The sequence below is a fragment of the Charadrius vociferus genome, unplaced genomic scaffold, assembly GCF_000708025.1.
Source record: "Charadrius vociferus isolate BGI_N301 unplaced genomic scaffold, ASM70802v2 scaffold472, whole genome shotgun sequence".
Classification (NCBI taxonomy): domain Eukaryota; kingdom Metazoa; phylum Chordata; class Aves; order Charadriiformes; family Charadriidae; genus Charadrius; species Charadrius vociferus.
This window is the reverse complement of record NW_009647735.1, coordinates 9,928,623-9,953,033: the sequence shown is the minus strand read 5'-3', so window position 1 is coordinate 9,953,033 and position 24,411 is coordinate 9,928,623. Positions and strand designations below refer to the sequence as shown.

Genomic DNA, 24,411 nt, shown 5'->3' with positions numbered 1-24,411 from the left:
GAGTGGGCCCGCTCAGCTGAAGCGGGCGGCGCAGGACCAAGCTGCCCACGGCTCCGGTGCACTAACACAGCAGCGACGGCTCCCGAAATGGCGGTGGCGGAGGCAGCAAGTTGCCGAATGGTTGCTGCCGGGACTAGCTCCCCCCGGTAAGTAGTCCGGCGGAGTCAGCCCAGCGGGACAGCATGGAGCGGCAGCGACGGCTCCCGAAATGGCGGTGGCGGAGGCAGCAAGTTGCCGAATGGTTGCTGCCGGGACTAGCTCCCCCCGGTAAGTAGTCCGGGCGGAGTCAGCCAGCGGGACAGCATGGAGCCCCCGTGCGGCGGATGGAACCCCTACCGGAACTGCCTCCGTCTCCTTCCGCCGAGCTCCCCTCCCCCCTCCGGCAGGCATCCGTCCCAGTGGGCGCAGCCCATCTCTGTCAGCTCAGGTATCCCTCCGCGCAAAGCCGTTGCGACAAACGCAGGGGAACTGCGCGTGCGCGACTGCCCTCCACCGTGCGGGTCCCCGTCCCCCGCCCCCGCACATGGTGCCCGCGGTATATCCGGGGGCCGCCGGCGCGGGGGCTGCCGGGAAGGCAGGGCGGGGCGAGCGGGGACCCCCTTCCCTACGAGCCCGGTCAGACGCCATGCGGGAGCGCTACCAGGGGAGCCAAAATGACAAGTCTCCTGTGAATAACGAGCTGTCCTGCAGCCTCAACTTACCAAATTCGGATTAAAAAAAAAAAAAAAAATACTGAAGTAAATCCGAGTAGTTGGGAAGTTTGGGGTAAGGATTCAGCCGCTGCATTTGGGCTGTGGTCCCAGAGAAAAACCTTCCCTTTTGGAAATGAAAATTGTTTCATAGTTGTTTATCAACAGCAGGTATTTTATTGCGAATGAGCATTTTTCTCCTGACAGACACACATGTATCTAACAGGCCGGTATTGATGAGGAAACTATTTGATGTCTCTGAAGAACAAACCATACAAAATCCCCTGGATTCTGGAACTAGCACAGGCTACAACACCACAAAACTTCAGTGGGGCGTGCTCGTCTGAAGCTTGATTTTCACCCTTTACTCACATAAAACATTTTATAACAGATTAAAATATTACATTAAAAAAAATTACTTCTTGTTAACACAGTCCTCGCTACAATGTTCCTTATACCAAACTAGGACAAGAGAACTTCAGGAGCCCAGCATGGCCCAAGCTGCCCATCCTCTCAGGACAGGGAATTTATTCATCTGAGTCCAGGTCGCTGTCTCCTGCAATGGAGTGAAAGTCCTCGCTGTCCTCCTCATCCTCAGACAGATGGACCTGACTTAACACACTTGGCCCACAGCGCTGCTGTTCTTCCTCCTCCTCCTCTTCCGAGATCTCGTACCCTCCAGTACTGCTGAAACTAGTATCTCTTGTGTTGGATTTTGGGTCTGGTTCTTCATAGCTGCCGTAACTAGAAGAAAGAGAGAAAACTCTTACTAGACCATCATGAGCCAGCAGTGTGCCCAGATTGGCAAAAAGGCCAATGGGTTAGGAATAGTGTGGCCAGCAAGACTAAGGAAGTGATCGTCCCCCTGTACTCGGCACTGGTGAGGCCCCACCTTGAATATTGTGTTCAGTTTTGGGCCCTTCACGACAAGAAAGACATTGAGGGACTGGAGTATGTGTCCAGAGAAGGGCAACGGAGCTGGTGAGGGGTCTGGAGCACAAGACTCATGAGGAGCGGCTGAGGGACCTGGGGGTGTTCGGCCTGGAGGAGGCTGAGGGGAGACCTCGCTCTCTACAGCTCCCTGAAAGGAGGGGGTAGCGAGGGGGAGTCGGGCTCCGCTCCCAAAGAACAAGCGATAGGACAAAAGGAAACAGACTCAAGTTGCGCCAGGGGAGGTTAGGAAGAATTTCTTCAGTGAAAGGGTTGTCCAGCACTGGCACAGGCTGCCCAGGGCAGTGGTGGACTCGCCATCCCTGGAGGTATTTAAAAGAGGAGCAGACGTGGTGCTGAGGGACATGGTTTAGTGGTGCGTTTGGCAGTGTTAGGTTGATGGCTGGACTCGATCTTAAAAGGTCCCTTCCAACCCAGATGATTCGATGATTCTATGATCATTTCAAACCAGCTGCTGATACTGACAATTCTGTATTTAACTCCTGTAACAGGCTTGAAGTCCTTGTGGGACACTCTGAACCACTGCGCACTTAAATTCTGTCAATGGCCAGCTTTTTAAAATAAAATAAAATTAACAAAACAAAACAGTTCTCCTGATGAAACAACGGTCTACCAGCATCCTCGTCTCACTCTGGTATACTCAGAGCAGGAAAAACTCAGGGCTCCAACACCTTCCATCTGTTGTCACCTTTACTGCAGACAGAAAGGCACGCAGCCCATTTCCATCACCTTCCCCAGCATTTTGTGCTGACTGTTGTCAAGGTCTTGGACTGGACTGACCCTCCGCCTCACCCAGCACAGCTCCCTGTACCATAATTTATTAGACAAACATCAAAAATCGCATCAAGGAACTAAATTCCACAAGTAGAAAAAGAACAGAGAATCTAATGCCAATACTCTACAGAACAGCCAGAGAAGGAAGAGCAGGTCAGTATTCTCTCACGTGAATGCAAAAAAATAAAGCTGATAGTGCTGTACTTGTAATTTTCTAATAATGGAACCGCTTCTTTAAGAGAAGGGATTTTGTTTTGAGGAACCATTTTAACAAGATTCTCAACTCTAATTACCTGATATTACTGTCCTCCATAACATGAGATGTCTCCCCACCATCTCCTTCATAAGACATCATGCTTTCTTCATTGTCCATGCCCATCCGTGTGTTCTCTTGAAGAACGTGAGGTTGTTTAGGTCTCACAGCATTGGGCTCCACATCTGAGTCACTGCCACTCTCACTCAGTTGGATAGCTGTGTAATAAACCAACATTTGGTCACAAATCAACAGGGTTTTTTTCTGTGGGTTACATACCTATTGTCTTTGTTTGAAGGCTACAATATTGACTGTAAGGAATGTACACAAAATAGTATCTCCACAAGGTGGCCAAAAGGGCACCTGGGAGGTGAGTACCCAGTTCTGATGTTATTCAAAAGCAATCTCCTTACCACCGTTACTCAAAAAGGCCTTATTTGCTTCTCTACTCAGAATAATTCCCCCTCCTTCCCCTCTAGTAATCTTCACAAGCCATTGCTGAATAAGCTTTTCTGCATGGCAAGTTTTTTTAGTAAAATGGGTACAATCTGAAGAACCTCCAGACACCTCTTCTGGTTCTTGGTAACGTTGACCAAACCATTTCATACCAAAAATAGATGTTGTGCTTTTACTAAACTGCCTGTTCCTGGTTCTGCACACTAAATCATAGTCCCAGTCTTTTCAGAACCATTTGCAGTTCCACTTTCTGAAATACAGTCAACCAGATCTTGCTAAACTCTGCTTTCTTTTGTGTCTGTACTTACAGCACTCCTATTCCACTTTGGTTTCAGTTCCATTTACGTTCATCCATTTTTTCTCATCTCATCCTTTGGTCTCTCCTCCATTCTGCCTACTAGATCACCTGGTCTATGTGTACCCCAATTACGCTCTACGCTCTCTACTGCATGCTTTTGTGATGGAAGCATGAGAAGATTAGCTGGGTTTGTGAACAACCAGTTCCTGCTCAACCTTTTACAAAAAAGTACACCTACATGAGAAAGGATTATCTCCCTCTTCATCACTCCCATCGTCATCATCCTCTCCATCCGACATGAGCAGATCTTCATAGAGGACGCTAGCCTGGGGCTGCTGGGCTGATCCTTCTTCTTCATCAGCAAGGTCACCATCTGCATCTTCAACTTCCTAGGTCATACAGAACAGGGATAGCAAAGATCAAACAACAAATAAACTACTGCTGCTATTTCCAGTATATGCCTATTATTTATCACACTGTTCTTTCTGACCTAGTCACTCATTTCATAATGTTGACGTTTTAAAAGTACACGTAAGAATCTAGCTATTGCTACAAATACTGCTGGCTTTCAGGGTGGCAGACAGAGCAGACCACCCTTATACTATGGAGACTTCTACCACAAGTATGCAAAACAACAGGTAGACTGTGGCTGGGATTTCTGTAAATATACTCACTGGGGCTGGAGTCTTAGGTTTCCCATCATCATCCTCATCAAACCCTTCAATATCTACGTCAGAGTCTTCCTCGCCCAGCCTACCTCGCCCCTGGCGCATCTGAATGGGGAACACAAACAGCAATACCATTGAGGAAGCTGCTACTGGACATAAACCAAAGGGTATGACTGACATCTGGACCACAATGATGGGTGCAGGAGTACAGGGGGAGAAAGATTAAAAAGGAAAATATAGGTATATCACTCTCAGTGCAAGGATCCTTTCTCTCTGTATTCCAAAATGAGAGAGCACACAGTCTCCAACACACTTTTGTCCTGATGACCTTCATCCTTGAAAAGGGAATCCCCAGTCTTACAGCACCAGAGATCTTTGTTTACCTAGCTATTTCTGGAAAATACCACTAGATCTTAACAAATGCTTCTTTTCACAAAATATTTTAAAAGCAGACAGAAGTTTCCAACAAATCTTCTCCTGCCCTTCTCTCTCCTGTTCTTCCCCCAGTGACTACGAGTCCAAAGTAGAGAGGACATGCAGATTCTGCCCCTAGGACTATATATTGAAAGTCTATAGAAAGCTTGAAGATGTCCAGATCTAGAAGGCATTCACAAAGCTACAGCCAGCCACAATACTGGATGGAACTATTCAAATTCAGTCTCTGTTTTGTCTGGATTGCTCAGAATATCTCTCACTAGTCTTTCTGATACCACCTTCAGTCATGTGGCTCTCCTCACCTCCTTCGTCCTCCTGGTAATTTATTTTCATGGTCATATTACTGCATCTCCTTCTGCTATTCCCTCTCCTACAACAATTTTTTTTTTTGTTTAATACAGAATAATGACTAAGAAAAAAATATTCTGTGGTTACTGTAACAAGTTCATTTATAATGATTTAATAACTTTAACCTGTCTGCTTTTTTTTTTCCTTTACAACTACAAGGTATCTACAGTGACAACCATCTCTTCCTAGGTGTTTGTACAGCTTCTAATCATCACTGGATGGAACCATAATAATCTACTTATCTTCCAAATCTGTAGAATGTACTTCACCATTTCTCTGTTCAGAATCAACAAGAGATTGCATATTAGCCCTTTGTAGCATGAGTCACCAGGTTTCCACTCCGAGAAGTAGTGAAGCAAACAAATATCTAGCCTTAGGCAGATTCTTTTGCAACTTCTGATTCTCTCTTCTTTGTTTTGCAGTGTTCCAATTCCCAGTGCTCTTTAAATTTTCCCCTTTCCCTCAGAGCATTTAAAATGAAGGAAACTGCTAACTCTTGAAATGGATTCCCTTCTCTGCTTGGGAAATCTGTTGATCTTTGTTACCTGTTTCCTACAAAGTTAATTGTCTTTGTTCAGCAATTTGCTTATACAACCGAACTCTCCAACCACGTGAAAAGATGGAGGATTCTGACCCGAGTTCCTTGCTTCTCTGGGGCAGGGATGGGAGTGTCCAGAGCAGACAAATTGCTCTCGTCTTGATGGACTGCAGCATCATACAAATCGGGTCACTAAAGTGTATGTGGAAACAGGGGACATAACACTGAACTGAGACTAGAACAGTATCTTGAGAGGTAAGACTGGGATTTCAGGACTGCATTTTTCGGAACAGTGTTTATATTCTTCAACACCGTTTTATCCAAATAAGCTATTTGAAGAACAAACATGGTAAAATGCAATGGCTCACAAGTTTAACAAGTTATTTGATGTTTTAAAATAGAAGTCAGTACTTCTATGCAGTGCTATTCTACAGAGGCCAAAATCGTAAATGGACTCCAAAAGGACATGGACCTGTTAGAGTGGGTCCAGAGGAGGCCACGAAGATGATCAGAGGGCTGGAGCACCTTTGCTGTGAGGACAGGCTGAGAGAGTTGGGGTTGTTCAGCCTGGAGAAGAGAAGGCTCTGGGGAGACCTTATAGCAGCCTTCCAGCATCTGAAGGGGGCCTACAAGAAGGCAGGAGAGGGACTTTTTACAAGGGCATGTAGTGATAGGATGAGGGAGAATGGCTTCAAACTGGAAGAGGGGAGATTTAGGTTAGATATCAAGAAGAAATTTTTCACTCTGAGGTTGCTGAGCACTGGCCCAGATTGCCCAGACAAGTTGTGGGTGCCCCATCCCTGGAGGTGTTCAAGGGGCTTTGAGCATACGTGGTTTAGTGGCAGGTGTCCCTTCCCATGGCAGGGGGGCTGGAACTAGATGATCTTTAAGGCCCCTTCCAACCTAAACCATTCTATGATTCTATGAAAAGGATTAGATAGATTTATAGAGAATAGGCCTCTCCGCAGCTCATGAATACAATGGCCAAGGTGCAACACCAGGTTAAGATGCCGGAACAGCCAACTGCCAGAAGTAGAGAGGCTTCTCTGTAAGAAGGATCACTGTATGTTTGCATCCACTTACTTCTGGTCCCTGCCAGAGACAGAATACTTGATCACATCAACCTTTGGTCTGACTCAGCATAGCCCTTTTCATCTCGGTTCCTACAACAGAAATGGTGTTGCAACCGCAAATATTGCTATCAGAACTGGAAAAAGTTTATCACGTATGAAATAGCGAAGCTTCAACTTTCATTCAGTTCTATGCAAATCACCGCCTCAAGAGTCACCAAAGCTGAGAAAAGCAAGAAAAAAGGAGGGTTTGGCTAAAGTGTTCTAAAAGCCAATCTGTAGCTCACATGCTATTTAAGCTCTGAAGACTTAATGAGAAACTACAGATTTGGATTTTGACAAAATGCCCTTATAATACACAGTTTATGTATCATGACAATCCTGAAATTGTTAAGAACAGCAGCAATGCCATTTAAATTAGGCAAAACAGGCTTCCTAAGAATTTGTAAACTACTGACAGCTCTCTACTTGCTGTATTTGTTTTTTACACCCTGGAATCCAACTCCTGAAGAAACATATGGGGAGATAAATATTATTCATCACAACTGCATTCGCAATAAAGTGAACTAAAGCCAAGCAACCATCACCAGACCATCTGTGACAAATTTGGGAGCGTGGGAAGCAGGAGTGTACCTCCAGCCAAGAAGCAGAGGGAAAAGGTGGCCTTCAGATGACAAGTTCAAGGGAGAAACTCAGGGAGCGTTCCCCTTTAGCAAGACCAGAGAAGAAGCAGACTGAACAGGCAGTTCACTGCTCAGGCCTCTCTTCCTCTCTCCCGATCACCAACTTGTATAAAAAAAAATCAGAACAGGTACTACTGCTCTTGGGAAGGAAACCATCAGATAGAGAGAAGAATGACCTTACTGTTCCTCATTCTCTGAGGTACTGGGATCATCCTTGATTCCATCTAATCCTCCTTGAAATGTGTTAATAGATAGTTTCAACAACTCAATCTCCAAAGACTCCCTTGCAGCCTGACAGTTCACACTGCCAGGAAGGTCTTTTTCCGTGATACTCAGTTCCCACCCAGTTGAATTCAATCATCATTCCTCACAAGTTCTTTCTAGCATCCTACAATGCCAAATTTTGGTTGGTTTTTTTTTGTGGGGAGAGATGGATGTAGGGTGTTAAATATTGCTCTAAAATTGTTTGTAGCCTGCTATCCTAGCTCCAACCACATAATCTTTGTGTACTTATTACCTAAACAAATTTAAAACTCATTTTTCTCTTAAAAATGATCTTTGTAAGATCTTAAATTGATCCTGAACTTCAAGGCCCTCTTTTCTGCTCTGATTTTACTAAAATTAAATGCAACTTTCCAGATAGAATCACACCAGACTTGCACAGAATAGAAAATTTATTAGTCTACAACGGGGATGAAATACTGCAAAGAAAGCTTTGCTTTGTCGTCCTACACTGGGTATACAACATTTGAATTTTGATCATTCAGTTACTACCAGAGAGATCTTTCCTAAGGCTTATGAACTTCAACAGTTTTTCCAAATAAACAAAGAGACACATCTCAGACACCAGGATGACATTCCCTGAACTGTTACCTAGCTTATCAGGGAAATTCCAAAGGCAATTTTATTTTTGAGGAATGAATGTGTCATTCCTGGTGAAAGTTTTTTACTGCTATTTTTAAAACCAGCCAAACAGCCCAAGGCATGAAGCAGCATTAAAAAAAAAAAAAAAAAGTCTACAGTTTGGCAAAGCTTTATAAACACTGAAAAAGCAGTCTGGCACGCAATCTCCAATATAAATTGTGCTTCCAACTTGGTTTGTAATACACACAAAATAACTGACACACACAATTGTCTGCTATAAAATAATAGTGAAGAGTAACAAAAAAAGTTTTTTCCGTTAGAACCAAGATAAAGAAATGTAAATTCACTAAAGAATGCAGAGGAGTCCTACTTCACTGACCATACTAGGCAGTTTCTTTGCTCACAGCAATAAGCTTCTTGAACAATATCCCCACCAAACAGTTCTCTGGCTTCTTCTCAGACAGATGATGTTTTTCCCTCATGTTCTCCTTACCTTTTCACTGCTTGCCTTCTGAGGGTTTCTAACTGCTACCCTTGCACAGTCTTTGAATTTCCAACCAACATTCAGTTGTACCTGACCGTACACAGCTCATCTTGAGACCAGTTTTGCAAGTTGCTTGGCAAATTACCTTCGTTTTAGGTATCTCACTTTCTGAAGCATTGTGACCACTTCTCATATTTATCCTTAAAAAAGAGCTGTTAGCACACCATCCAACAAGACAATCTACTAAAAGAGAACCTGCAGACAGATGGAGAACAGTATACAAGGTGGCACCCCTAGACAGAACATCCAGGAAATTGAAACTAAAAGAAAGGAAGTGAAAACTTCGGTCACTTGCCTGTGGAGTGTAGGGACCAGGGGTCATAGGATCAAGACTTTCCAGATCTGCCTCCTCTAGTGCTGCCTCCTTAGCAGTAGAGATGTCTGTCTCAAGTTGCGTCAGGTGCTCATCATACTAAGAATAAAGAAGCTTGCTAAGGTTGCAGAACAGAAAATTCAAACATACAAAAATATTACAGTAGAGTTGTCCACATACCTCAGCTAAAGTCTGATAACAGATATTTACAATCTCCTGGGCTGTTTTTGTGTACTGACTGTCTGGACCTGTAGTAACAAACAAATCTCTTTATGCATTCTGATGTTCGCTCAGCTGCTGAGACAGAAAGACTGGTTTTGGTTACACAGCTCTCATGACACAGGTCCCTAAATCTCGGCACCTTCTGATTTAAGGAGAAATATAAATCAGGGTTCACATTCAACTAACAAAAAGCAATCAGTTTGTTCCAGCATTAGAAAGATGATTTAGGAGATAGGAATGTTGTACCCTGTCAATCTCAAGGAAATTCCCAGAAACAAATCACTGAAGCAGAGATGTGTACTGAATGCATAGAAAATCCTCCCCAAATGTAACCACCCCATTCTGCACATGATTGTAATTAAAGCAGCATGTGACAGTGATAACATCACTGTTTAAGCATCCCTCTTCTCAGCAGGCAAGGAAAGCAACAATCAGTCTCAGGATTCACAGCTTCAGGCTTTGACAGCGCTAAAAAACAGGTGCACAGATGGATTAATTTAAGTACAGAAGGCAGCTGAAGCCTTATTTTAACCACCTACCATTGTACTTAATGCTGTTGGCAAGGATGAGGTTAACATCGTTCAGGAAAGTCTCTCTGTTCTGGTATTTGTGTTTGGAGATATTCTGGAAGAGATTGCCACACAGTAAGTAATAAAGTCTAAACATCTCTCAAGTGGCTGCTGAGTTCAAGCTACCCACCTTGCGGATAGTCTCCAAGTCCATTGGATTAGCAATCACCTTGTAATAATCTGGAACAAACTTTTTGTTAACTGGATGATGAAATGGCCAAGACTGGAGGAAAGACAACAGACAAGTTTAGAAAGCTTCTGCATAGAATATTTTACAGTTTGAGCTACACATTTCATAAAGCATCACAAGGCATCTTGAATCCAATCATTTAGCTTCAGGAGGGACACAGAAAAAAGATCTACCAGTTTGATTTTTAACTAGGCCTGTTGATATCTGTTTAACAGTAGGAACACGTAATACAATATAATAATCATACAAAGGGCTTTTCTATTTAATATCACTATTTCCTCCACAACATAACTGCAGTGTCCAGCAAGAACACTCACTGCTTGTACAATGAACAAAGAATATAAACCTAGGTCTGATTTCACAACAGTGGCTGTATATACCAATTTAACTGGTCATCACGGTGTGATGGCATAGAAAAACTCTACAATCTGTTCCTAAACATCAGAAATGAGAACTTGGTGACAACAGAGAATGGAAACAACAAAGTTTTAAAGACAACAGGCATTAAGCCCTCTCTCATTCAGTCTAACCACTACAGACTCTTGTTCCTTATGCCATTCAGACACCTCAGACATTATAGACGAGTAACACTTAAGTCCTTATCTGTGCAGTTGTATTTGGTAGGCTTGAGGTGGTTGTTTGGGGTTTTTTAATACTAACAACCTAGTACAACACTGAGTAAACCTGATCAATTAGAAATCAGCTTGTGTTTCATTTGCACCTGAAAGCTGTACCTTTGCAGAGTGCTTCAAGATCTACCAAAGCAAGTGCTATACAAGCAGCAGAAGAGTATGTTTCATAATGTCCATGCTTAATGAAAATCATAGAATCATAGAATAGTTTAGGTTCGAAAGGACCTTAAAGATCACTGAGTTCCAACCTCCCTGCCATGGGCAGGGACACCTCCCACTAGACCAGGTTGCCCAACGCCACATCCAGCCTGGCCTTGAACACCTCCAGGGATGGGGCCTCAACAACTTCTCTGGGCAACCTGTTCCAGTGCCTTACAACCTTTAAAGTGAAAAACTAATGTTTAATCTAATCCTGCCCTCTTCCAGTTTATAGCCATGCCCCCTCGTCCTGGCACTACATGCCCTAGTAAAAGGTCCTTCCCCAGCTCTCCTGTAGGCCCCCTTTAGGTACTGGAAGGCCGCAATAAGAGCACCTTGGAGCTTTATCTTCTGCAGGCTGAACAGCCTCAGCTCCCTCAGCCTCTCCTCATAGGAGAGGTGCTCCAGCCCTTGGATCATCAATCAGTGACTTCATATTAATGAGAGGTTGACACAAGCACTATCCAGGAGTGTCAGGAACTGGAAAAAAACTGGAACCCAGACGTCACTTCTGGACCTTTTCTCCAGTGAAGGAGGCAAGCACAGGTGTGTCTGTGCCACTCAAAAATCACAGGCCAGCTCCCTGACAGAGCACTCTGTTGTTTGGGTTTGTTTTTTTTTGCAGTGCACTATGTACAACAATGTAAATATACAGCCACAGGACTGTATCAGCCCATTTTTCATATCACACACACTCAAGGTACATACATCTGGAACTGCCATCATCTTTTGAGTGACAATGTTATCCAAAATGAAAGAAAAGGCCACTTGATCATCATCATCCAGGAGGGGATTAATTGCTTTTTCTAATCGAGCCAGTTTATCTTCTTTCTGCAATAAAAGTAAGGAACACCAGTGGTTGACCCTAGATTAATAGCTGTTAATTAATGTCCCAATGAGATTCCCATTCACCTTTTTAGGAAGACACTTGTAATTACGAGGGGATAACAGTCTAGATGTAAGCCTATATACAAGATAAAGCAACACAAGTAACAAACGAGCATCTGTTTTTTTTGAGAAAGACTCCAATGTGAACTGTTTAAAATTGTAAAAATTCAAATACACCCTGGGGTGGGCAGAGGAGTCCTCTTATTCTTCTACTCTCCTTAAAGCTCTGTTTTGCCTACTCGCGTCCTCTATCCTCAAATTCCTCAACCACCCCGATCATCCCCTCCCTCTCCACTCTGACCACAACTCATTCACAAGACTTGCCTCTTTTAGCTTCTCATCACACAGGTCCAGCATGGACTGAGATATCTGTGTCAGTGAGTGCTTTGGCCCTGCAAACACACAGCAAGTACAGTGAGATACTCCAGCCTGATTTAAAAGGCCAATTATGTCACAACAGGAATTAACCTTTACTCCAAAAGCATCACTGATTATATGTCTAGCACAATTGGGAGGATATCCTGAAGTATATTCTCAATACACACAATTACTAAAGTTTAGTATTGATCTTTTATGACAAAAGGTTATTTGTAGCAAATAGTAACACTTTTGGTATACATTCTGTTAAGGTTTGGAAACTCTATGTGAAAGAAGCTGTGCCTGTGGAAGACTGGCCTCTAAGCCCTCCACCTTTGCCAAACTTTCAGAGTATAAGCCATGAAACTTCTGTTTCCTTCACTAAATCCAGTCAGTGAAGCAGAATGGCTAAGGACAGCAAGATGGACATTTAAGGAATACTCAGAAAACCACAGCTTGAAGTAATTTCACAATTGCTCAGACATGGAAACAAATATTTGCAACAGATACTTGCAAACAGATCTAAGGGACAGAGAAGGGACTTAACTGTCAAAATAATAAAGCAAGCAGTAAAGGCACAAAAACAGTGCTGTCAGTGTCACACCGAATGCTGCACAGCCCAGAGAGACTCAATGCAGCTGAGAAGATTTTTTTTATCTGTCGAATTAATACTTTTTGGACAAAGACCTTTCAATCAGCAGTCAGAATACAGCTGACCTACAGCTGCTCAATGAATCAGCACTTTTCCCCAGCAGAGGCACGCTTTACTGCAGAATCTATGTTTTTTATTTTTTTAAACTAGCTTTCTCACATTCCCAAATGGGGAAAAAAAATTACTGCAACTAAGAACCAAAATACACAAAATCATTCCAGTAAACTCTACTCAAAACCGCATGTTCCGAGGCAATGGCTTCAAAAGGTGTGAACTACTCCTAATTGAATTGAAAGATTCATTCACTAAAGCACAATACTTAGCAAATAAGTTCACAAGGATCTCCCCACCAATCCGTGTCTGAAAGCAAAAAGGAATGGCACTCATAACGTAGTCTACTGAAAACAATGTTTTGCTTCGCTTCACCTTATATGAAGGGCATATGCAGGACTGCTTCAGTGCAGTTTGACTTAATACATGCACCAGTGTCTTCAGTCATTTATAGGTTCATAATTAAACTTCAGTTACTACATCACAGTCATCATTTAGTTATTGTTAAATGCTCGGATCGCCTTCTTTCTTATTTATGAATTAGCTCATTAACATTAATATAGTCTTTCAGATGTATCTGGAAAAACACGTTTATTGTTGCCATCTGACAGTGAATTTATTCTGCTTTTCTGTTGCTTTTGTTATTTCTAAAAGTAAAGGATCCACACCTCATACACGTACAACCTATTCACAGAAACACAGTTTCCCCACACTGTCATAATAGCCTACCATTATATGTCGCACTGTTCTTAACAATTAGTTCCAGATGTTCTCTGAACTCTTCTCGGGATGGGTACTGCCGCTTACGAACATTTTCACGCAGGGTCTGTAAATCCATGGGCCGAGTAATAATCTTATAATAATCTTTGACAACTTTTGGATTTACAGGTGTATGAAATGGGTATGTCTGAGGACAAAAAGAAAAAAAATGAACGCTTATTAACGCAGTACTAGCACAGCCAATCTCAGTTTAACCTCCACAGATGAGTAGGCACCAGGGAAAATACAATAAGCTCAGCCCCACAGTGCCTATCACTTCCTTCTACAAAACGTTCTTTAATACCATTATAAGAAGAAAAATCTCACAAAGAATTCTCAGATGGTTTTTTTGGTTATGCAGCACAAAAGTCAAGAAACTGAACTTTAAATTCTCATTTCAACTCAAGTCTTCCATTTAATCTTTTGATTTTGCAAGTTTCTGGTAAAATCTGGTCAGAAACAGGGAAGTACACAATTTTCTCCAGTGTCACATATATAAAAGTGATCAAGTGACACTCGATCACTACATTGAGTGTTATGCATCTTTTTCTGGTTTTGTTGAAAAAAAGAAAAAAATCACATCCCAGGCTCTGAATGTGTACCCATACAAAACTATTCAACATTATTTTCTGACATGGATGTTTTAATTTCAAAAAAGATTCTGAGCTGAGCTAACTTACGAAATGACGCACACCAACTGTGTGCAGGGCAGGGGGGAAAGGGGTGACACACCACTCAGATGAGAAAAGCCTAGCATCATTTTGGTGTCTGCAACCAACCTACTTCAATCATATTGCTTAAGACACAGGTTTTTGATCTCATAGCTTAAACTTACATTAGGAAGATCCCTTATGTCATTGATGATGCCCTCCAAGATGGATGACAACGTCACCATGGGATCTGTTCGCCGTCGATGGATAGATTTATGAGGACGCTGAAGAAATCAGATGCAGAAAAATTAAGGCAGTTCCAAGATGGAAAATATCGGCCCACAGAAATCCTAGGCAATTTAGTTTATTCATTTACTGGGTATCTGCGTTGCATGCAGAGGTTGCACAGGAGTAACAAAGAAACTGGCCAGTTGGTACAAACAGAAAGAGATGCTGCAATCAGCTCAGAAAGACCTTCACTCACATTCAGGTAATCACAGTGAACGGTTGTCCCTACTCGACGTTTCTTCTTTGGAGGAAGTTGCTGTTTAGGAAACTTCAGGACCAGTGATTTCCTGCGAACCTCATCCGCACTAGATAAAAAACAAAAAAGCGTAATAGTTTCTCCAGCCCTCTTGTGAATCAAGACCAGTACTGTACCCCAGCTCTGGTCCTATCTGCCATAATACCAAATACACAATCAAAATACACTAGTAATAGTCTATGTAAAGCCCTGTCACTTTATTCCTGTGATTAATATACATGTGAGTATTCTGCACTAAGCTCTGAATTATTTTTTCTTACTACCCATTGGTATCTCTGCTTTTTCCCTTACCTCTCAATCAGTTGTTTTCCCAGGACAATTTTTGTTCCTTCTACTTTGATGAGTTCTTCATTATCATTGTGAATGACTGTTTTTTCCAGCTCTTCTTCCTGCTCCTCGGTCATTGCAACAGGATTAGAAGGTGGGGCATTTGTTTGGTAGTAAAGAGGGCAGAACTTATTAGTCCTCATATGGCCAATTGCACCACACGCTCCACATTTTAGCTGAAAAAATGTAAGGAAGATGACAGATCAGAATTCATACACAGGCTCCTAGTTTAGAGGCAAAGTATCATTAAAATCCCCTAGTCAGGACTTCACTAAAACAGAAAACTTCTCCAATACCCAAGACTTATTAGCATGCTTTACGTATTGATATGCTTACTTTCAAGTCTGGACGCTCTTTCATTTTCTTGGGCTTCTTTTCTGGAGGGCCCTTGAGTTTCTCTTTCTCTTGGTTCCGTTTTAACCGCCGTAATTGTTCCTGGATCCTGCGCCGCTCCTTCCGCATTTCCTCACGGTGCTGTTCATCAAATAGAGCAAACTTTCGTCTGGGGGCAAGAGGGGGAAACCAAAACCAAAACAAAAACCACAAGATTTTCATCTGAGTTGATGATTTACCAGGTACTCTTCTGCCAGGTCAATCACCGCACAAAATTCGTAATACCCTCCAAATGGACAGCTGTTACACCTCTCTGTCTCTACACAATTACAGTGCTGGGCTTCTACACTCAATTCTACGTTGCTTCATACTGCCAACAGAATGAAATACTCTACAAAGTTAAAAAGAAAAAAAAAAAGAAAAAATCACATAGGTCTTACATGAACTCTTCATCCTTGGTAGTCCGTATTCGGCAGTAGGCATCAATAACAGCCGGCTTCCGAACTGTCTCGCACCTCACATATTCTTTCCCATCCTCATCTCTAAATGTGCGATAGATTTTGAGACGGCGGCCAGTGGCAGAAGAATTAAGGCTGGTTACAGAGGCAGTGTCATCATCTTTGTGAGAGTTTGCTGAGGCTCCTGAAGCTGATGCTACAACAGAGTGTTTTATTTTCTTTTAATTTCTTTCACATTGTAGAAACATCGTTTAAATACAGCAGATAGTTTTGGGTTAAAAACTTCCAAGACACATATTCAGGAAAACCTAAGCAATAGAAGACTTTCCCTTGCTTGTTTATGTTCTCTTATCATGGCATATATCAACCTGAAAGAAAGGTTCAAAGGAAACAAACTGAATTATCCACAGGGATGATAAAGCCAGAAGGAATAGCTACAGTCAACAAGGACCCGCAGGTGCCTAAGCACAACCTATAAGGCAACTGCAACATGGCCCTGCAGATTGCTTATCGTTACAGTGGTTTTGATGATAGGTCTGGAGATCTGGCAGAAACTGCAGGTCAACAAGTATCCAGTTCTCCAACCAGTGCTACAACCAGTGAGCTAGACTTGTCTTGCATGACCACAGAATCTTTCCAGCACCACCCATAACTTTGGTTTAGAGATTTTGTTCAAGTGACAAGTGGTGTTCCTCAGGGGTTGTACTGGGACCGGCACTATTTAACATCTTTGTTGGTGATGTGGATGTTGGGATGGAGTGCACCCTCAGCAAGTTTGCCGACGACACCAAGCTGTGTGGAGAGGTCGACACACTGGAGGGAAGGGATGCCATCCAGAGGGATCTGGACAGGCTGGAGAGATGGGCCCATGCCAACCTCATGAAGTTCAACAAGGCCAAGTGCAAGGTCCTGCATGTAGGCTGGGGCAATCCCATGCACAAATATAGGCTGGGCTGAGAATAGATAGAGAGCAGCCCTGAGAAGGACTTAGGGAAGTTGGTGGGGAAAAAGAAAAAAAGAGGGCTGGAGCACCTCTGCTGTGAGGACAGGCTGAGAGAGTTGGGGATGTTTAGCCTGGAGAAGAGAGGGCTCTGGGGAGACCTTATAGCAGCTGAAGGGTGCCTACAGGAAAGCTGGACCGGGACTTTTTACAAGGGCATGTAGTGATAGGATGGGGGGAAATGGCTTCAAACTGGAAGAGAGGAGATTTAGATTAGAGAGAAAAAAATTTTCACTCAGAGTGATGAGGCACTGGAACAAATTGTCCAGGGAAGTTGTGGAGGCCCCACCCCTGCAGGTGTTCAAGGCCAGGATGGACGGGGCTCGAGCAACCTGGTCTGGTGGGAGGTGTCCCTGCCCATGGCAGGGGCGTTGGGACTCGATGATCTTTAAGGTCCCTTCCAACCTAAACCATTCAATGATTCTATAACACTGGATATCTTTTCACAAGGCAACAATCATCAGGAAATTATCCATATATGCCTTACTAAATTATTCCAGTAGTTATTTAATTAGTGATTTGTTCCCAATCTGGGTTTCCAACAGCAACAACAATGCTGACTCAGAAGCAGCAGAGCTCAACTTTGGTCATACACATGCAATAAGTAACAGTGATCATTTGCACTGTCATACAGAAAGAAGCTTGTTCACAGGTCAAACACTTTACCTGCCAGTTCAGGACATGTTTAGTTCTCTGTTGGAATGCACTTAAAATAAACATGTCTCCAGGGGATCCAAATCTGGCAGCTGCCCAATTACCTCCCAAACACACTGCTGCAGCAAACAGCATAATAGACACTGCTATCAGCCTACATATTGAGTGTATCTGTTTCACATATGTAGCTGTGTTTACACACAAGATCCAATTGCAGTACCATAAGCTGGTTGCAGGAACTATTTGTGAACACATCTTGAGACAACTACTCAAAAACAACCCACCCATCCCACCCCCCCGCAAAAAAGGGGAAACTTAAGCAGCAAGCAGCAGTGAATATCTAAAAAACAGAGTAAGTTCATAGTTCAAAATAAGCAAAGCTATGGAGCAAAGAAACACTTTAAATGCATTTTCAGCTCAGGAGAAGGAAGAAGTCCCAGATAAGCATATCTATAAATTCTCCCTGTAAGGAATGCGCATTCTCCTCCAAGAAGTCAGATCAGCACACTTTGCAGCCTGACACAAAGTTCTGCATCCCTTCCCAGGCACATTCTGCTGGTTGCCGCTACTTACACAGCCCCTTTTTGTCTCTCCTATCCTTTTTGCCCCTCTCTTTGTCATTGCCACTGTCTTCTCCCAGAAGCATCCTTTGCAATTCCTTTCGTTCCTGCTCTTCTCTTTCCCGAGAGAGCTGAGAACTGGTTTTCTTGTTCTGTAACATATTCTCAATATTTTTTCCCATCTCTTCAAAGTCACTGTCTTCAGCTGAGCTGCTATCTGTGTCTGTTGACAGGATCTCAGTGGATTCCAGAACCCTGAAACAGGAGGTACCTAGAAAGTTAGTTAGTTCCTCCCCCCACCACAAAAAAATCAAACTGTTACCTTCCCAGAAATACAAAGGTAAAAATGACACAAAGGTTTGAAAATAAATGTTGCAAATCTCTACTACAAGAATAGGCACAATATATTCCCTTCTCAGTCCTCCCCTGTAATCCCCATGTCCAAAAGATCAATTGTTCCAAGCCAATCTTCTCCAAAAAGTCGATCTCTTCATCATCAACAGTACTATATTGCCTTCCCACTCTCAAGTCTTGGGCCAGAGAAAGGATTAATGCATGAATTCTTCTGGCAGTTCTAAAGAACATAGAATTGGTAGCTGCTAACCAAGAGAGAGATGGCAAACTGCTGAAAGGCATCCAGAGGGATGGAAGGAAGGAAGGAAGGAAATAGGGTTGTGAACTACTGATTTGTGGAACAGTGGGACTTTTCATGCCATTATACGTGGCAGACTATGCAACTCATTCTACGTTTCCAAAAGGTTTATGACAGCAAGACACTAAGGCTAACCCGTAAGTTTCTATTAACAGCCAAAGCCCTCCTTCTCAGTGCTGCATTTTGTGGGCCCAACCAGCTGAATCAATATCTCTACTACTACTTATCAGCAAGCCCCAGGCACATATAGTTCTGGACTTTTAAGGTGGGGACAGGGTGGGGTTCAAGGCTGTAAACATCAGATAAGAACTTACTTATTTTGTAAATCAAAGATGCGCTGACACTCTTCTTTGTATCTCTCCTGATGTTCTGCTACAGAAAACCGAGACCCACGTGCAAATTTGCTCATAGGACCTTCCCCTGAACGAGCCTGCTCTGTAGACATCGTACGTACCACATCAATCACTTCCCACCGGGACAGCTTCTTTATCTGGAAAGAGGAAGACAGACCAGAAATGGCTTTAGAGACTTACAACTGAGGTAGCTGACTGTGGATTTCAATTCCTTTCCACACAAGGTCAGAGTAGAAAAGTATACATCCCTTCCACCATCAGCTGCTGAATCTGTTACTGAAGAGAACTCTGCAACCTGCTCCAGGTTCATGCTCACCTCCTCTTCAGGCACTCCAAATTTACGCAGAAGCTGTTTGGCATTTTTGAGAGAAAGTCGGCGCAGATCAGCATCTGTCCCAGTCACTGTCTTTTTCACCGGCTGAGGTTCTTTATCATCCTGTTCAGAGGAAGATGCAGCCTATTAATGTCATCAGATAATAGTCTTTCCTAGGCTCATTTTCTGATATTTTCTCTTCCTGATGCCCCAATATGTACTTCATTTCTCCCACGCAACTTTCCAGTTATTGCTCCTTTTCAACCTGACCTTGGGAACCGTACCTTCTGCTGAGTTGGTTTGTTTGGAATCTTCACATAAGAAAATCCTTCACCACAACCGGTAGGATCTGCTACACCAGTTACTTCTAGGAGGCACTTGCCCTTCATAGCAGCAATGAAGGCTCGTGTGGTGTTCCATGGAGCTGTGCGCACCTGCCAGGAAGAAGAGAAACATGCTCTCACAATCCTGCTACCATCAAGGGGAATTCCAAGCTTTTTATTTCAGATTCTTCCAATCATACTGAGAACTTTTCAACTGACATAATGAAGGTGAATTCCGCTGCTTGATCCTTCAGCTGCCCTAATAAAACCTCTATGAAGAACCAAAGTGCTAGGTAAGTCACAAAAGTCATTTAAGGCAAAAAGCCTAGTCCTGAAAGGACCTGGCAAGGAGGAACCCCAAACACAATTATAAGCTTGGCAGCATAGTTCCCAGCAAAGCCACAAGAACATTTGATCCACTGAATCCTACTCTAAAGACGTTCTTCATATTTAAAGACCTCGTTTCTCTCCTGCTGTGCAGATTTACATATTGGCATGCACGCACATTCATTGCTCTGACAGTACCTCATCATCAATCTTCATTTGGAAATCCTCTTCATTCTCCTCTTCTGGTGCAAAGAAGGATTTCTCCCCATAACCCGCGTCCTGCAGAGAAATATTAGGAAAAATGAGAACCTGAAGTCTTAAAAAGGTTACTGGAGAGAGAAGTAGAAGCATATTATGAATCTCCTGTGGAGACTCTGGGGAGACCTTATAGCAGCTTTCTTGTATCTGAAGGGGGCCTACAAGAAGGCTGGAGACAGACATTTTACAAGGGCATGTAGGGATAGGACGAGGGGGAATGGCTTCAAACTGGAAGAGGTGATATACAGAACAGATATTAGGAAAAAAAAATTCACTATGAGGGTGGTGAGGCACTGCAACAAATTGTCAAGGGAAGTTGTGGATGCCCCATCCCTGGAGGTGTTCAAGGCCAGGATGGACGAGGCTTTGAGCAACCTGGTCTAGTGGGAGGTGTCCCTGCCCATGGCAGGGGCATTGGGACTCGATGATCTTTAAGGTCCCTTCGAACTTAAACCATTCTGTGATTCTATTCTATGATTCTATGACTTGCCATGCCAAACAAGCACACTTCCACAGACAGTTGTTTGCAAGATTCACTGTGACCCACATTACCACAGATGTCAAACTGCCCAGTATTTTGACAAACTCTGTAAGTAAATACTGCACTGGACTTCAAAAAAAAATCACCAGTCTCTCTCACAGCCACGTACTGGTTACTTTCTGCTGTAGACCTCCCGGTAGAAACATAAGCCCTTTCTCATACCTTCCCTTTGCTACCTTTGAGCATAGCTAATTCATCATCTAAATAATAGGTGGTAAGAGTATGTCCCTCTCTTCAAGAAGTTAACTCCCTTTTTACACAGGAGAAAACTTAGCAAGTTGCCCAGCAGTAAGTGCCCTGATTCACCTACTTTATAGCAAAAATAGCTTTAGGCAGAAGGTGTTACCTAGCCTCATGCTTCACAGAACTACTTGTCAGTAACTTGCCTTAGAACCTATAAGGAGCATTTACCTTCAATCGCTGCTCAGCCGCAATCATGCTGTAATAAGCACAGCACTGCTCTGGGGATACCATTGCTCTGATCTCTTCCTCTGTCGGCAATCTGAAATCTGGCTTTAAGACCCACCAATTTGAGTCCATCCCTGAAAAATGCACAGGTCAAACACTGAGTAGTTTCCCACAAACACTGGACACCATCATAATCCTAAGTGTATTTCAAGATTCAGTACCCTGCTGCAATGCTGGCAAAAGGAGCAAGTATGACAATTCTGTGACATACTGCTAAAAGTGATAGGATTTTTCATTCTGCATTTGTCTAAATCAACACCCCCTAGTTTAGCACCTGTTATATCAGCAAACTGTCATCATTCATGCTCATTCAATGTATAAACTCCATTCCAAAAGCATTTAATGCACTTTTCACTTCCTCACCTCAAACTACTTTTCCCCACGGCTAGGCTAAAAAGCTTTGTATTACCACCCTGCTCATCATTCTGTATATACACAAATCAGAACTCAGGCTCTCAAGAGCACCAGTAGATTAATGAAGATGGGGCAAGCTTCTACTGTCATGTATTTGCTTGCAAAACACAACACAGCCATACAAAGAGGGAAGGGAACGTGTGTGAGGGGGTGTCGTACATTGTTACTTTACAAGTAAATCATTGCCCAGAAGATTATAAAAAAAAATGTCCAAACTGTAGTCATTTCTCACCATCAAGCACACTTGTGCCAAAAGGAAGTGGACATTTATAAAAATTGGAACAAAAAACCTACCAGATTACATTTCAGTTCTTCAAATAGGTGTTTTCAAAAATGGTTTATCAGGAGGAGATGTTGCCTCCTCCTGCTCTGTTTGGAAGAGCAGCAAAGAATGGCTGATGTCCACATAAAATCTTTAAATACCTGTGCGTTTGAAATCAGCACAAAGTTTTAGCCGCTTTCGTATGCTACTCTCCGAGTGCGAGGGAAAGGCCTTCTTGATATCCTCCATGCGAATTCTCCGAGGACGGTCTCTGCTTTTCCAGAAGAGGCGATAAATAAAAACCTACAAAACAAGACTCATTTGTGATGTCCAAAGAAAGAACAGAACAAACCTGCAAAGACAGTATAGATAATGCTGTTACTCTAGTGACTTCTTCAGACTTCCTACTTAAAACCCACTGTTTCTTATAAATTTACTTAGGATAAGCTTTCCAAGCAACATGTCTGCTTCAGGTTCAGCTATTTTTTGAGAAGGAGATGTGGAAAAATATTTGTCTTGAAATTTTGCATTATCACATTAGAAATGTTCATGCTTTGGTACAGAAACTTGAACTCTGGGAATGGCAGGGATCTTCCTGTTCTGCAAATATCTCTTCAGTTATAATTTTAAATTAAACTGACAGTAAATTACTAGAAAATTTCCTCTAAATTCTAAATTTGGGTATATTTATTTGAATGGTCACTGACAGTCCCAAACTGCCTCAAGATCTAGGAAATCAACAAAGACCTATGAAGCAACTCTAATTCTGTGCTATGTAATAGGACATAAGACCCTTTAAGATCCCTTAACTGTCTCTTAGTAAAACCCATATAACTCATTTTATACAGCATACCCACTTCAAAGTTCATTCTAATGTCTTCAGTTTCCTACACTTTTAGATAAACTTATAACCCTTTATTTTGCCTAATAAAAAGCCTCTATCATATACTCATCAGATAGGATGCAAGCAAACAGAAGAAGCATGCTATAAAACATGGTTAAATGACAACCAAAATAGTCTATATGGTTAACAGCCAACTCTTGTAGTGCTCTCACCTGACAAAAAAAAAAAAAAAAACAACCCCCAAAAAACCCACCATGAAAAAAACAGGAGCCATAGCAAGGCAATGAGCTTCTCTAATCAAGTCTGTCCACATGAGGCCAGGGCCTATGCCAAGGGCTTTCTCCAAAGACCCCTCAGATCCCCAACCTGACTCTTATCACATACCTGCAGAAAATCTCTGATATGGGTGTTAGCTCGTTTCGAGTTGGGACCAGGTACTTCATAAAGTGGGCACTCCTGACCAACTACAAAAATATCCACTAATTCTCGAACATAATAGCCTTGTCGTGTCCGAATGATCAGGAAATCCGTTTCAGGCATCTTATGTAAATAGATAGGGGCCCGGAAAAGGTTGTTTTCAAATGCCTAAAAAGAGAAACTAATTTAAGTTTGAAAGTCAGGTATTGATCAAATTTTCCGTAACTCAATCTACAAAAAAGACCTTAAAAAAACAAACAAACAAAAACCCCAGTAATTCCAATGGTACACTATGATTTATATCACAATATACGTAGATATGCAGTCAGAACATTCCTTGTTTATGCAGAGAACAACCAAGGAGGAAGCACAAAAGCATAAGAAAACCTAGAACAAATGTCGAAAGAGTTTGAAGACCTCTTTGGACTGACCTTTAAGGAGGTACTTTAAACAGGAATAGTAAGAACACATATGCAGAAGAACACTATAACCACAGCAACCAGCCCAGGACACATGCACAGTCTGGGAATGGGAAGAGGCAAGGACTGAAGACTTTACTCAGGAACAGAGGTTTTAAGAACCTAACCAGAAAAGCAGAGAGCAGTAGAGTTCAACGTTTAAAGGTAAGAAAGTTTAAACTGACGCCAAGGAGACACTAGACTGAGTGGAACTGGAAAGACTATCCTCTTCTATAAAGGGTTTTCTCCATCCAGAGGGCTTCCACAAGCCTTTCCCACCGCTACTCTCCCACACTTCCCTCATCCACATTGCAAAGCTTTCCCCGAGATGGCCCTTCATCACAGATAAAACAGGACTTCTGGAAAGCTTTAAGTCCTCTTAGGCTTGAACAATAAGTAAGTTGGTTCTGTGATGAATCCTTAATATCAACCTTCACCTTACTTTTTTCCTGTGGTACAGCAGGAAATTACTGCTGGAAATTACAGCAGAATTACTGCTGCAGCAAAAGCAGCTAGCATTGACTGAAATCGACTTCTTTTTACATTTATCATTGATTTTGTAACCAGGTGGTCATTACAACCTCTTTAATTCCTCTCCCCGTCTCAGCTGTATGTATTTCAAGAACAGAGAAAGGCTCATAAAAGCAGCAGTCTACACACCTGACTAGTAACTGGCATCCAGCAGACAACTAGCAGCACAATTCTCAAAGCACAGAAAACGATGCTCACACATCCTGGACCATGATAAATCCACATCGTCTGTCTCCTCCAACACCTATTTACTGAGCTCCTCAACATTCAAGCAGCTTTGGCCTTCCACTCAGTCCTCTCTAACAATATTTCTAATGCCATC

The 24,411-nt window shown here is 42.6% G+C and overlaps 1 protein-coding gene across 1 annotated transcript in view; it reads right to left on the bottom strand.

Annotated features, from left to right (window-relative positions):
• Positions 1-1,216: 1,216 nt before the first annotated feature.
• TAF1 (TAF1 RNA polymerase II, TATA box binding protein (TBP)-associated factor, 250kDa) overlaps positions 1,217-24,411 on the bottom strand; it is a 35,154-nt gene continuing 11,959 nt past the window's right edge. The window contains 25 exon segments of the mRNA XM_009881753.1: positions 1,217-1,433; positions 2,708-2,885; positions 3,660-3,810; positions 4,096-4,194; positions 5,507-5,602; positions 8,867-8,983; positions 9,065-9,132; positions 9,646-9,730; positions 9,806-9,898; positions 11,404-11,526; positions 11,908-11,975; positions 13,373-13,550; positions 14,238-14,336; positions 14,537-14,645; positions 14,888-15,099; positions 15,260-15,425; positions 15,697-15,910; positions 17,942-18,183; positions 18,895-19,070; positions 19,250-19,369; positions 19,531-19,680; positions 20,095-20,175; positions 21,107-21,237; positions 22,001-22,142; positions 23,068-23,268. Coding sequence (XP_009880055.1) covers positions 1,217-1,433; positions 2,708-2,885; positions 3,660-3,810; positions 4,096-4,194; positions 5,507-5,602; positions 8,867-8,983; positions 9,065-9,132; positions 9,646-9,730; positions 9,806-9,898; positions 11,404-11,526; positions 11,908-11,975; positions 13,373-13,550; positions 14,238-14,336; positions 14,537-14,645; positions 14,888-15,099; positions 15,260-15,425; positions 15,697-15,910; positions 17,942-18,183; positions 18,895-19,070; positions 19,250-19,369; positions 19,531-19,680; positions 20,095-20,175; positions 21,107-21,237; positions 22,001-22,142; positions 23,068-23,268 — 3,516 coding nt within the window.